This window comes from Danio aesculapii, chromosome 12, assembly GCF_903798145.1.
Source record: "Danio aesculapii chromosome 12, fDanAes4.1, whole genome shotgun sequence".
Lineage (NCBI taxonomy): Eukaryota > Metazoa > Chordata > Actinopteri > Cypriniformes > Danionidae > Danio > Danio aesculapii.
The window spans coordinates 36,349,401-36,364,181 of NC_079446.1; the positions used below are offsets into that span (position 1 = coordinate 36,349,401).

General features: G+C 37.6%; 1 protein-coding gene across 1 annotated transcript; it reads left to right on the forward strand.

Annotated features, from left to right (window-relative positions):
• The first annotated feature begins 148 nt into the window (after positions 1–148).
• Positions 149–14,209, forward strand: tepsin (TEPSIN adaptor related protein complex 4 accessory protein). The gene is made up of 13 exons (XM_056470133.1): positions 149–316; positions 3,299–3,371; positions 3,463–3,554; positions 3,723–3,816; positions 5,655–5,722; positions 6,367–6,448; positions 8,931–8,999; positions 9,107–9,295; positions 9,368–9,554; positions 11,520–11,633; positions 11,961–12,039; positions 12,151–12,285; positions 12,703–14,209. The coding sequence occupies exons 1-13, from the start codon at positions 278–280 to the stop codon at positions 13,174–13,176; spliced, it is 1,695 nt and encodes a 564-aa protein (XP_056326108.1). The 5' UTR covers positions 149–277; the 3' UTR covers positions 13,177–14,209.
• The last annotated feature ends 572 nt before the right edge of the window (positions 14,210–14,781 follow it).

Here is a 14,781-nt window from a genome sequence, read left to right on the forward strand (position 1 = left end):
CACGTCCGCGTTCAGTCACGTGCATTTTAGTGTCTGCAATTCATGTGAGTGAATCGGTTCCATTGAACAGCTCATTTTAAATAAGCAGCCTGTTCGAACTGATTCAACTAAAAGATCCGACTCACAGCTCTGACCTCGCTGTGTCAAACGAGAGTGTCTGAGCTAAACTGAGGTTTCGTGTGGTTTGTGCGGAGATTCTCGCAGGCAGGACCTGCACGGTCATCCGCCCTCTGAGAAATGGTACATAGACAGGCGAAAAAACACAGTCTGCTCCATCATGGCTTCATTACTGGAACGGTTGGTTTTCCTACAAAAAGTACGTATCCGTGACACCGGGCAAAATAACGTAATTTCAGCTGTCGCCATCGCCAAACGTCATTTCCTACGTTGTTTATTGAATATCTGGCGATAGCTGTGGTTAACTGCACTGTTTATCTGTACCTATGATTGATATTTATGTTTGTAGACGCTGGAAATCTTCAACTAAAAATGCCATGGTGTTTTGGACATAGTGTTGTGGTACTACTATGGTATGTTTGACAAGTACCACAGTAATGACACGAGTGCCAATGTTCTGGGGTAATACCAGGGTAATACTAGTAAATTACTGTTTGTTACATTCGAGTATCATATTAACGTTAATACTTCGCGTTACATTAAGTAACCTCAGTATTGCCATAGAACATTTATAGTATGGGTACTGACTGAAAGTTACTGATAATGTTAGAGGATTCAGATAATAATTCGTATTAATGATAAATAGTAATAATTAGTATTGGTTGATAAATGCTCATTTTACTGCTATTGTTATTATTAGCTTTATAAGAAAACAAATAATTAGATGAATTAGGGTTTATTATTTTTTCTGGTGTGTGCTGCGGTGCATTCTCTGTAGTTAATGTTTTAGAGTAAAATAATTTGTCCAACTCCACTTCATCTCATCTCATTTTCATTTGATTTTTCGGAGCCGGGTCGCGGGGGTAGCAGTTTTAGGAGACAGACACTTACTCCAGCTCCTCCGGGAGGATCCCGAGGCGTTCCCAGGCCAGCCGAGAGACATAGTCCCTCCAGTGTGTTCTGGGTCTTCCTTGAGGCCTCCTCCCGGTGGGACATGCCTGGAACACCTCCCTAAGTAGGCGTTCAAGAACTGCGGAAACAGATGCTCGAGTCAACTCAGCTAACTTCTCTTGATGTGGAGGAGCAGCGTCTCTACTCCGAGCTTCTCCCACGTGACAGAGCTTCTCACCCTATCTACCCTGCCACCCTGCGAGGGAAACTCATTTCAGCTGCGTGTATCTGAGATCTTATCCTTTCGGGCATGACCCAAAGCTCATGACCATCAGTGAGAGTTGGAACGTAGATTTACCTGTAAATCCAGAGCTTTGCCTTTCGGCTCAGCTCCTTCTTTACCACAACGGACCGGTACATCGACCGCATCACTGCTAATCCAATCCAATCCACCGTCAATCTCACGTTCCATCCTTCCCTCACTCGTGAACAAAACCCCAAGATACTTGAACACCTCCACCTGTGGTAAGGACTTTCCTTCAACCTGGAGATGGCAAACCATCTTTATCCAGTAGAGCACCATTGCCTCGGAGGTGCCGATTCTCATCCCAGCCACTTCACACTCTGCAACAAACCACCCCTGTGCATGCTGAATGTCCATGTTCGATGAAGCTAACAGGACAACATCGTCTGAGAGCGCCTGGTGGCTGGGTTTTCCCCACGGAATCCGGCCGGTTTTAGTCCAAAGGAGCGACATGGGACCATCCTCCTGCAGGCCCACCACTTGCAGGGGGAGCCGTAAGGGGCTGGTGAATGGTGGAATGAGTGGTGGTTGAAGGTTAGGACCATGACAATCGATCGTCGGGCACAGAAATTGGCTCTCCACTCCACTTGTTTACGTTTTGTTTTTAAAATCAGACTTAAAATGCATCTTTTTTCCTATATATCAGTTATCGTCTTTCAGATATCAATACAGTATTCAACAATTGAAGTGGACCAAAAATGTTAATCAACATTGTCCTAAGCCAAGAATTGGTGTTGTTTAATAGTTTTAGGACAGCATTGATGATAGGTTTTGAATCACTTCAAATGTTTATTACTGTTAGTTATCGATATTGGGCAAAACTTTCCATATCAGTGTATCCCTATGAATATATATAGACCATTTCAATGTGGTGATGTCATTGGCCCACAAGCATTTCTTGCTGTCAAACGATTTTATATCTGTAACAAAAGGCAATTCAATCATAACTTAATGTTAATCATAACATTATTTATCAATATGCAGACCTTTTTTGAATTCTTGGAAGCTATGGGAAGGTAAAACGTAAAACAGGAAATGCGTTAGGACCAGTGCTTTTGTGTACATCCCTTAAAATGGTTTATTGTAATAAATAAACACAAAAGTGCATATTGACTATCATAGATATAAACATTAGATGTCACCTACCCTGCCCAGAATTTAGTGCGAGTTGGTGCTACTTTGCCTCATGGTGAATGCAGTAGGTGACTGTATTATCATCAACAATGTTAGTGGTATAGCACAAAAGTTCATTACATACAAAAACGTAAAAATTGAAATCTTACCTATGAAATGTTCTGCCTTTGTGCTTTGTTTTCTTTGTTTGCTCGTTACTACATCCATATGCAGCGCTAAAATCCAGCATCTTTGTCCTGAGAGCACTGTACATATGTGGTGGCGCTATTGGCTCAGGGTTCCTATCTAGTGTATATATCTATAATTAAATATATTATATATCTTCACCCTATTCATTCATTCATTTTCTTTTTCGGTTTAGTCCCTTTATTAATCAGGGGTCGCCACAGCTGCATGAACCGCCATCCAGCATATGTTTTGTGCAGTGGATGCCCTTCCAGCTGCAACCCATCACTGGGAAACACCCATACACTCTCATTCACACACATACACTATGGACAATTTCCCAATTCACTTATAGCGCATGTCTTTGGACTTGTGAGGGAAACCGGAGCACCTGGCGGAAACCCACACGAACACGGGGAGAACATGCAAACTCCACACAGAAATGCCAACTGAACCAGCCGAGGCTCGAACCAGCGACCTTCTTGCTGTGGATCGACAGCGCTACCCACTGTGTCACCCTCTTCACCCTATATATATTCTAAATGTTTCCAGTTTAAACCTTAATCAAAGATCTTTATTCCAGTTTGCTTGAAGGACACTGACCCTCTAATCTATGTACAGTGGTTTAAAAGTGAATGTTACTGGAGGAGATATTTGCTCAGCTCTTTTTTTGTGTGCGTATCTCAGGTGCCAACGCTTATGCGAGCAACATCAGATGACGAATCGCCCTGTCCTGGCTATCTCTTCGAGGAAATCAGCAGTATCCTTTTTGTGGCATTGCGGAAGAGAACCGAGTGCGGCAGAATAATGAATGCTCTGCCATTAGTGGACCTTGACTGTCATGATTTCAGAAATTTCCCATGAGTCAGTGGGCTGCTGCCAGTGTCTTCTGGAGTACCTTTTGGAGAGACTACAAGTGGAGTCGTGCCACATTAAATTTAAGGTGAAACAACCAAACAAGCTCAGTGTTTTCTTGTATGGTTACCAAAAGTATGCTCAGACTGTAAATCAAAAGTATGTTCAATATGTAAATCATTAAATTCTTCTGTTGAGCATCAAGTGTTTATGAACTCTGGTGTTCATTATGCGGTCTGTATTAATCCTGATTAAGGTTCTGAAGATTCTCCTGCATGTATGTGGCCATGGACCACCTCACTTCCTCACTGAGCTACGGCGAAATGCTACATTCATACAAGAAGTAATTGGTAAGCAGGTTTATACTATTCATCTATCAAACTATCATAATGTATTTACCTTTTTCCTCACGCATGAGCAGTCGCAGCCATTTGAATCTTTTTGGCTCGAGACTTCTGGCCTCATTCACTTGCATTCATTTTTAGAAGTTAAAAACAGCTCATAATGCTGGTTACGCTGCAAACTGATATTTTCTTATTATATTATTTTACTTTGTCTGTATAGTCATGCAAACACTGTTTGTAGAGCAGGTAGTTTGACCATTTTCTGCAGTTTATAATTCCTAGTGATTTCTCCCATAGGCAACTGAATCGGAAGTTCTAAAACAATCACAAAAACGGGCGCACTTCCACATTGAAGAATAAGGTCAATATTATTATATGATGCAGCAATGTCCAAAATTCTTTAACTCAAAAAAAGTATTGTTATAATTATTTTACAATAATATTCATTCATTAAGTTTCCTTCGGCTTTGTCCCTAATTTATCAGGGGTTGCCACAGCAGAATGAACCGCCTATAATAATTTTAGATTTATTATAATTTCATGTTTATTTTTTACCATTGGTAGTTGAGTAATAATATTAATAAAAGTCAGCTTTTCTTCTTATTTTCCAATGTATTTGTAATTTTACAGTATTAAATGTTTTTTTACTGTCTTTTGCAAAAAGGCATATTAGTGAGTGTAAAATACATCTTTCAATTTTAATTGTTTTGTATCATAAGTTAACTTCAAGTCTGCCAGCTCTTTTTAAAGAGATAGTGGACCCGGAAATTAAAATTCTTTCATCAATCAATCAGCAATATGTGGTTTCCAAACCAATGAGACCTTTGTTCATTTTCCAAACAAGTTATAATCTAAGAGCGCTCTGACCCTACATAGACAGAAAGGGTACAAAAAAAGTTCAAATTTCAAAGGCGTTGTCAAAATATTCCATGTGACTTTAGTGGTTCAAGCTCAATTTTATAAAGCAACAAGAATAATATTATGTGCACAAAAAAAACTGAAGTAAAATAAGGTGAATACTTTTTTATTTGTGCACACATTGCTTGATAAAATTATAGTTCAACCACTGAAGAAACATGAAATGTTTTGACAATGACAGGGTTCAATGGTTTCAAGGATTTTTTTTACTGGCCCGATTTTCACTGGCCTCACCAAAAAAAAAAGGTAATAGCTATTTCTTAGCCACATATTTTTAAAAATGTGTCAAAAATAATGTCTGTGAATCTAGAATTTAAATATTTAAAATATGTTAAAATATTTAGCAGTGAAATATATCAGTACGGAAAATGTGCAGGTATTTTATTACAAAACAGAAGGTGGCTGACTCGCCAAACTGACGGTAAACTGTGGAAAACATCACTCAATTTTTTTGGTCGTGTACCCACGTAAATGTTTCCAAGACGTTAAAAACAGACATTTTCATTTAGCCTCATTTTTTTTGGGAAAAATAACATATAACATGCTCACAACATCCAGTCAGGTTAAAGGAACCGAAAAGCAATAGTGTGTTTACACTTACAGGGAAGGTAGCATGTAAAGGCTTAAAAGCACACACTGTTTCTTGATTCTAAGACAAATATTAAATATAGATTCTGTCTACTGTCCTGAGCGTCTCTGATGTTGGCCCTGGGTCATCAGGCAGTCCTTATTGTTAAGCCCTGAATGATTTTGGTACCTTTCTGTGCTTTGAAAGTTTCTGGACCATTGCTGTATATCTTAATTTGTGTTTCGAAGATGAAAAGATCTTATGTGTTTGTAACAATATGAAGGTTGAGTAATGAAAAACAGAATTTTCAGTTTTGGGTAAACTAACCTTTTAATGTTGTATTGTGTGTCTTTCTTAGTTTACAGTGGGCCACCAGACCCTATACATGGAAATGCACTCTATCAGAAAGTCCGAAGCTCGGCTCAGGTATAATTGACTTTCTATACAAATAAATTAATATCAGTGACCCATTAAACTTCAGTACAGTAATTTATATGATTATTACATTTTTAGTTGTCTTATGTGTTAACGTCTTATGAAAGAAACAAATATATATGTATTTCTATTCATAACAAATATCCAATAGTACAGGAAGTAGAGACTTTCTTTAGTAGGTAATTAAATAAAATTGATGTCTTAAGAAGATTAAGGACTTATGGAGTGAATTGCTCTATGCAAGAAAGTTAACATTACTTACAAAATTATTAACGTTAACCCACAATCTTAGCATTGAGTGCTGAGCTCATTTATGACAGTCTGGAGTAAAAACGTCCTGTAGCATAGTAATGAAAACTCATATGTGAGCTGACACTGTTTGTTTACTACTGAGAGGGAGGATGTGTGTGTTGTATTGTTCATCAAGTACTTGTGCTTATTCTGGATGCTGCAACCTAAATGAAAGGTTATAAATAAGCAGTGTCAGCCCACAACAGTTTGTGCTTGCCTGAACATCACTATGTGACAGGAAACTCATGGTTCAGGTTGTTGTGGTGCATTATGCTTTATAAGACATCAGTGTTTTGAGTGAGTTGTCTTATGTCTAAAATGAGCTGTCCTTTGTTTTTGTACAGGAGTTGGCTAGTCTGCTCTTTAATGATTCAATGTCTCCAGATTCTGTATCGTCTCCACACAAATCAGTGACTCACTCTGTGGGTGAGTGAACTGAGAACCCTGCTGCTTTCACCTGTAGCATATTTTCTTGTATTAAAGGTGCTGTATGTAAGTTTTTGACTCTCCTAAATCATAAAAATACCATAAAATGTTTGCTGATATTTAAGAAACATGCCAAGTGGACATACTTGTTTAGAAACAAGTGAAAGGCTTAAAAAAACTGAAAAACAATGCTATAGTCAATTATTTTTCTTTGAAAATGTACAGTGCATTCTGTCTTTTTTAGGTCTGTGTAACTCTACCCTGCCAGTATTATATATATAATTTTATATATATATAAAAAAATTTAATTTTATTATTTTATATATATATTTTTTGTACTGGGTGTGCCTTGAAGGAAATACAGTGTATTTCATTTCAGTCATGAACGCTTCCTTGATATATGTTGGTATGGCTGAAAATGCTTGGCTATAAATGTGACCTTCAGAGTACAGTAGCATGCTCCCAGTAATATAATAAGGTGGTTACAATTTACAAACGTAAATTTTAGCTAATCAGCTTACAGTGTAGAGCCGCGATCACACTGCCCATTTCACCCCACTTCCATTCATTCGCATACAAATGCGGCAGACCGAAAAGTTTCACATTTCACTACATTCGAAAGTTCAAGTTGGGTGAACTCTAGCCTGTGATTTTATGTCATGTGAATGCATGAAAGAATTGAAGATTAAAACATGACCCCTCTGTGCAGAAATGGAGAAATCATTTGTTTTATCAATACCATATCACCTATTATTCTGCCCCATTTGCAGCACAGTTGACAGAAATCTGCATGCTCAAACTCTAGTGTGACTGTGACTTGGGGCTCGATCGCGATCTGAGGGGTAAAAAACCCTATCCAATATTTTGAATTTAACTGCAATACCTAGTTCAACCACTAGGCTCAATCATTGACTGTAAAAGATATGAACGTATTATACGTGATGTCACCCATAGGTTACTGAAGAACGCAAAAGAAGCTACAAGTAGGCATAGCCAACCATTTTGTTCGCACGTCATGGCACCCACCAGGGGTGACCAAACAAGGGCAGAGGCGGAGCGTGAGCGGAGCTACAGACTGCTAGCATTTTGCTTAGACAGGCTTTTCATTGGGAGAGACGATTAATACTTCATTTACCTTCGACTTGTTTGTGTTCTGACCACATGTGCTTAGTTGTACACTATATCAACAAAGTGTTTAGACTTTTAAAAACACTGTTGTAATACATTGAGCCACTAAGCATTGTTCTTATGTTTTTCAACAGGAGGAAAACGTGAATTACTGCCAAATATGTAAAATATAGTCTGTGTTAGTAAATGCAAGGCTATAAGTATACAAGTTCACTCACCTGAGAAATGGAGGCAACTTGAATGGTTTGGGAGCACAATTAGGTGCACAGCATGCCATATTATCTGATAATTTTAGAAAATAATCCTAAAAGGCAAATGTAAAGCCACATAAAACAAAACAAAAATATGATGTATATGCCGAGTTCAGCAGCCAATCAGCCGGAATCAGTTGAGGTGACATGATGGTGACCAGCGAGACCTAGCTGTCACTCAAATAACCACACCCTTAATTATGCAGACTTAATGTAACTTAATATAAACTAAACGGATGAGTTATAAAAAAATTCTACCCCCTCACAGTTGTCATGAAGGGTAATATTAGCTATATGAACCAAAATCTTTCTTTGTACCAGGCTGTAAACAGCTTTTTTTCTGCTGTAAAGTTGCCCATTTTAACAGTGGGGTCAATAGAAATTTGCTCTTATGGAGCCAGGACTAGCAAAATATATAAGAATTGCAGTTTCAGTTACTTCCATATTTGCTTCACGAGGGAGAGTCGGAGGTTGCCGCTTGACTCAAACTCTAGTGGGTTTTTGGGGCTTGGTTGCGATCTGAGGGGTAAAAAAACCTATCCAATATTTTGAAATTCAACAACTAGGTCAATCCTCATACTGCACCTTTAAAGGTCCTGTGCTTTGAAATGTGCATATTTTATTCGAAATTTGACAATCTCAACTGAGCCATGAAGAAAGGGTGGGACATAGAGTAGCTCCTCCCCTTTTTACAGCCAATCAACCAATAGCGTTTTGTTTTTCTCACAGCTTTGTGGTTATGGTTGAGCACAAGCAGATTAAATGAAAAGCAAATGAGAAGCGTCTTGTAGGGGGTGGAGCATGTGTGATACTAGAGAGCATTTGATTGGTCAGAGATTTATGAGAAACTGTAGTATGAGAGGATGTAAAAAAAATAATTGATTGTTTTAGGCGGAAGTGACATTGCAAGCTTTGGGCGTTTATATCAGGTTTATATCTTATAAACACAATTTTTGTCCCGTTTTTAGAGCACACTAGCTTATCGACATCCTTAAAACTAATATACTGATTGTTACATCTACAAAACTTTATTTTAATTTCACTGGACATTTAATAGTAGATAAAAAGTATGGTTGTAAGGCATAATATTTTTGTTGTTGCAGGAATGGGCTCAGAGTCCCTTAGGTCTGGGATGCAGGGTTTCGGATACAGCCCTGGACGGAAAGAGTCCAGTAAGAAACAGACAATTAGCATCATTTATCAAAGTCCTGATCTGAATGCTAATATTTGGAAAGCATGCTTGTGTCCTGTCGAATCTCACGCAGTGTTTCTGGTTTAGGTTCAGGGACTCTGTTGGACAAGATTCAGAAAGCTGCTGAGGTGGTTGCCAGCGCAGTCCTTCCTCCGACTGAGCATCCTGGCCTCCGTCTCCACGACAACCACTACCACGCTGTGGTGGCGCCCTCTGCTGCTGTGGAGATAGCAGTGCCAGCATGCGCCTACAACATCCAATCCCACAGCCATAGAAGTAAGCAGATTTGAAAAGCAGGTCAGGTGTGTGTAAGGATTTTAAAGCACTGAGCATTTCTCCTCATCTCAGCATCTCACAGATGCCCGGGGCAGGCTGGTGGAGGCTGGGAGGAAACAGACAGCGGGCACAGCTCCTCTCACAACTCCTCCCAGGAGATTGCAGAGGCCAGCCAGGCTTCAATGGGAAGAAGCAGTAAGTCAGGCGGCTCGGGCAGCCACTCCGGGGCGAGTCGGGAGAGCGGTGACCTGTCAGAGCGGTAAGGGACAAACTGCTGCAGGGCTTCTGCTGATGGAGGTCATCACACATTGCTTTCTCGAGTGTTTGAGGTCATTAACGCCAGGTCATTGCATCACCAAGGGGAATTGAAATGCTGGCGTTATATTTGCAGCACTTAAATAGCAGAATACAGTCTCTTGTGTCATATGAGATATTTCTCAAGTATCTCAAGTGACAAGAAAGAAATGTATGAATAATTTTTTTGCATTTAATTTATGCCTGCATGTTTGCTTTATTATATTACAGGGTGTCCGTGGGGTCTTAAAGTCTTAATGTCTAAACTTTCAAAAATACAATTTAGGCTTTAAAAAGTCTTAAATTCACTGAAATATTGTCTTGTAGGTCTTAAATCATTTTGAACTGGTCTTAATTTTCCTTTGTTTATACATCTCAATGAAACTTAGCAAAACTACTCATAACTAATATTATAACTGTAGTCTGTTGTGCAACATTTGGTTTTTAAAGAGTTTAAGTCATGTTGGACATAAATATATGTATATGACTAAGGTCTGCTTGTTTTGACAAATTATTTAAAATATATGTTTAAGAAATTACTAATAAATTTCTTTTTTCTTCTGCTGGGCCATTAAAAAATCCTTAGCCTCTATCCCTATATTAGTCTGAAATTTCATTCTTCGTGGTCTTAAAAAGTCTTAAATTTGACTTGGTGAAACCTGCAGAAACCCTGTATTAGTGAGGACATTGCATAGACGTCCATTCTTTTTATATTAGGTTAATTATATATTGTCTATGGCATAACCCTACACCTAAACACAATGATCACAGAATTGTGATACACTAGATAAAAATAAAAACATTATATATTTATATACAACAGGGAAAATAAGTATTGAACACGTTTTTTTCCTGGGAATAATATTTCTAAAGGAGCTGTTGACAAGGAATTGAGTTTCCTTGGCTATGTTTTGGATCATTGTCTTTAATTCTACTTTAAAGCCCCGTCTACCGAATCTTGCCAATTTGATACGTGCTCCAAACCACTAATTTGAATGTAAAGCTTCATGAGTCACTATGTTTTTTTTTAAAAGATTTACTTTTGGCCATTTTGCCTTTATTAAATAGGACAGCATTTAGGACAGGAAGCGAAGTTGGAGAGAGAGAGAGAGGGGGGTAGGGTAAGGAAATGTCCTCAAGCCGGGATTCGAACTCGTGACGCCCTGATGTGCAACTGCACCATATGTCTACGCGCTAACCACTAGGGTATTGCGCCGACAAGAGTCACTATGTTTTAGTATTTCATGATGTTTGAAAAGTTCAGTTAATAGCCTTTTATTTGATATAAATTTATTTATAACGTTATAAATGTATTTTAAATTTCAATCAATTTAATGTTTTTGCTGAAAAAATTACAACTTTCTGTGGGAAAAAAAATGAGGACGACGTAGAGTATCAAAGTATATCTCATATCTCAGCATAGCAGTCTCAAAGTACACAGCAGTACCTCGGAGTCAGAATGAATCCTGAACATTCTTAAAATCAAACCTTTTATTCTGTTTTAGATGTTGCCTTTAGACTTGCCTTTAAATGTTAATGAAGTTGCTCATTGGCTGTTGACACAGCTGTTCTCTCTATCTCTCCATGTTAATGCAGTTTCCACACATTGATGAGATGGTTCTCTGTACCACATACCCATTCCCATTCTAAAATTTTTACCATTTGGTCAAGATGTAATCACCTCATACAATGCAGAGACAAGAAGCTATTGTCTTCTGTTTTCTCTCATAATTCATCAACACACCTTTAAGAGTGGAAGTTATGTCGAGGCAGACTCAATTCTTCCATTTCCTAAAAAAAAGCGATCTTACATTTGGCCCAAACCTTAAACAGTAGTGTTCATAGTATACAGTTTTTTACATTATGCTGATGAGAATGAGATTTTAAATTGGACTTAATTTTCATGAATGGATATGTTGATTTGAATCAGCGTGGAAGCCATTCAGCTGGGGGACTGTGGTCAGGAGACGGCACTGATCAACCAGTTGACCAGCGGATCTAAAGTCTTCCTGTCCAGAGAGGAGAACCAGCACTTCATCAAAGAGTAAATAATTCATTATGAGACATGTGCTTGATTTTGGCTTCAGTGTAGCCAAACATTGCTCTACAGCAGTGTTTCCCAACCCTGTTTATGTAGGCAAATTAACAGTACACACTTTCAAACTAATCAAACACACCTGCATCAACTCTCCAGAACAATAGAACATACTCCAAAACCTGAATTTAATGAGTCATATCATCCAAAATGTGTGCTGTTGGTGGGTTTTCAGGAACAGGGTTTGGAAACACTGCTCTACATTACACACTTGAATTGTAATGCATGTGATGTCTTAGCTAAAATATTTGACATTCTGCTTCTGTCTTCTTTCAGATGCTCAACTCTCAACTGTGAGGTGGTTGTTGAACTTCTTTCTCGCAAACTACAAGACCACACACAGATCGTCCAGATGGTGAAGCTTCCTGTTGCATTAATGCTTAGAATACTGTTTGAAATAAATGGCTGTTTGTGTGAGAAATGTGTATTTATGATGCATAACATAACTCATGTTTTCTTCCTGCAGAGGGCGCTGTGTGCACTGGCCTGCCTGATGTCTTCAGACTTCCTCTCTCTAGACCATATTTTTAATATCATTCACAAACGCCTGGCACAGCTTAGCGAAGGAACTACAGGACCTGTCGCCAACAAGGCAACCAAGGTAATGTCACAAAAACCAATGAATGAAAGAAGCAGATTATTCGATAATAATAAAGTGAATATCAGGTCTGTTGTGACTGGAAGAGATTATATGAAATACTATTCTTTTCATAAAAGAAATCAGTTATTAGAAATGAATTATTTAAACTATTATGTTTAGAAATGTGTTGAAAAAAATCTTCTCTTCGTCAAACAGAAATTGGGGAAAAAATTAACGGGGGGCTTAATAATTCAGGGGCGCTAATAATTCAGACTTCAACTGTAGGTTTCATACATTTCATTAATTTAAAAAAAAATCTAGACTGGAGAATCTGTGAATATTCTACTGAATATCTTTGAATGTGTTATTAGAGGCTAATGTTTACTAATAATCACAATAGTTGTATTAATATACTAACAGATGCTTTTGTTTAACTAGCTCCTAAGGCAGTTTGAGGCCTTGCTTGGCTGTGTCACAAACCCCAGATTTGACCGTATTGGACGTTCATCTTCCACCAACCCGTCGTCTTCAGATCAGCCCTCTGCATCCGTCACCATCCCCTTCATTTCAGGACAAACCGGAGAACCCACAACCCCTGTCATCCCGTCAGAGATGACATTTACACAAGGTAACAGCACCGCACCAGGGTCTCATATGAGCAGGGAACAAGAAGAGGGTGAACGCAGAAACACAGACACCTCGAAAAGCTCCGATTCACAGAGACTATCGCTCTTCAGTGGGATGGAGCTCGTGAACAGAAGCAAGCCAGTCTGTTTGGTGGAGCCTGTTCCTGTTGATGCTCAGCCCTGTGGAGAAGCCACTACAGACACAGACTGTGCACTGGAGAAAATAAGTACAGAATCACCCACATCTGCTGAACAACTGTCTGCCTTCTCCTTCCTCAATCTCTGATCTACGGTTTCGGTTCACCTCATTCAGCCTATGAGTGACCTCTTCTTACACGGTATCATTAATACTGAAAGAAATAAGTTTTTCAATGAAATGCGATTAGTAAATATGATCAATTATTGAAAATGGATGAAAGTGACCACATTTAAATGCACAATGTTAATTTGGTTGCCATGATCAGCTTTATTTCTCTCTAGTAACCAGTTATCTGGTTTTTGATATGGTTTCCAGACATTTGAATAGAGACTTCTGACTTGATGTCTTTGCACACTGAAGTCTGAAATTTATGCGTTTTTTTTCATATTCATATGCGAAAAATTTGTAACGTACATAAACCTTGTACACTGAGTTCGATGCGTATTAAGTAATCCATCACAAAAAAAACGTTTAAGCAGTGATAGTTTGTTCTCCTCTCTCTTTTCCAAAGTAGAAAAAGTAAGAGTAATAGGCTACATGTTGTGTTCATTTAATACTAGCCTACATAGAGAGTTCTCCTCCTTATCAAAGAGCTGCGCTACGATTTTCCCAAAATTCTAAGTTTATTTCAGGAAATAAGTGGAATTTTGATACATTGCGTGTGATACTTCACACATTTACGTAGGGAAACAAACCCTGAACAGAGACTGGCAGTACCTATAGACATTTAATAGTTAGTGTTGAAGCAATGGACCGAAAGCATGCTTTCTATTATAATGTCTATAAGCAGTGTCAAATGTATGGACACACACACGGTGGCTCTGAACTGTCAAAACAGCTCTCAAATTGCTTTTTCGGATGCGAAAAGTTGAAAAAAAAAAAAAACCCTGTTCAAATTTTATACGATATACGATTGACAACGTGAGGTCGAATTTATTTTTTATTGTGCAAAAATAATGGACGAAGATTTCAGATTCAGTGTGCCTTTATAATAACCTTAATGCTTTTATTAATAATAAGTTACTATAAGTAACAAATTTAGTTTTAGGAAGCATAACTTAATTTCACAAAATTTTGTGAATTGGTTTTTTCTTACTTTATAAATAAAAATAAATATAATACTACCAGTAATTAATAAATGTTTTTTTAATAATAATAATAAAATATATATATATATATATATATATATATATATATATATATATATATATATATATATATATATATATATATATATATATATATATGAATGCATTAAGGATGAAGGTAAACATTAAACATATTTAAATTGTTACTAAAGATTTTTATTTGAAATAAATGTTCCATTGACCAAAGTCAAGCAGGATTTTTTTCAACATTGGGAGCAAAAAAGATTAGTTGAGCAGTAAATCAGCACATTAGAATGATTGACACAGAAGACTGGAGATAACATTGCTGAACTGTCATCATATGAATAAATAACATTTTAAAATAAATTCAAACCATTTATATTACCAACCCTAAAACTTTAAAGGATCATGTTGAAGGATTTATTGTATGTCATTGTATTCTTGATTAATTTGTCATTATCATATGCATAATTACAAAATGAGAGCAGGAAAATGATTTTATGACTACATACAAAAAATCCCAGCTGCTTTTGAGGATTTTTTTTAATGAACAGAAATTGTGCATGTAAATGTGGTCACTGTT

Bases quoted from the DNA above. Each gene is read 5' to 3' on its own strand.
- tepsin (XM_056470133.1), top strand. From the start codon at position 278: ATGGCTTCATTACTGGAACGGTTGGTTTTCCTACAAAAA. The intron at 5,723-6,366 runs GTATAATTGACT...GTTTTTGTACAG, and splicing joins AAGTCCGAAGCTCGGCTCAG to GAGTTGGCTAGTCTGCTCTT. The intron at 12,286-12,702 runs GTAATGTCACAA...TTGTTTAACTAG, and splicing joins TCGCCAACAAGGCAACCAAG to CTCCTAAGGCAGTTTGAGGC.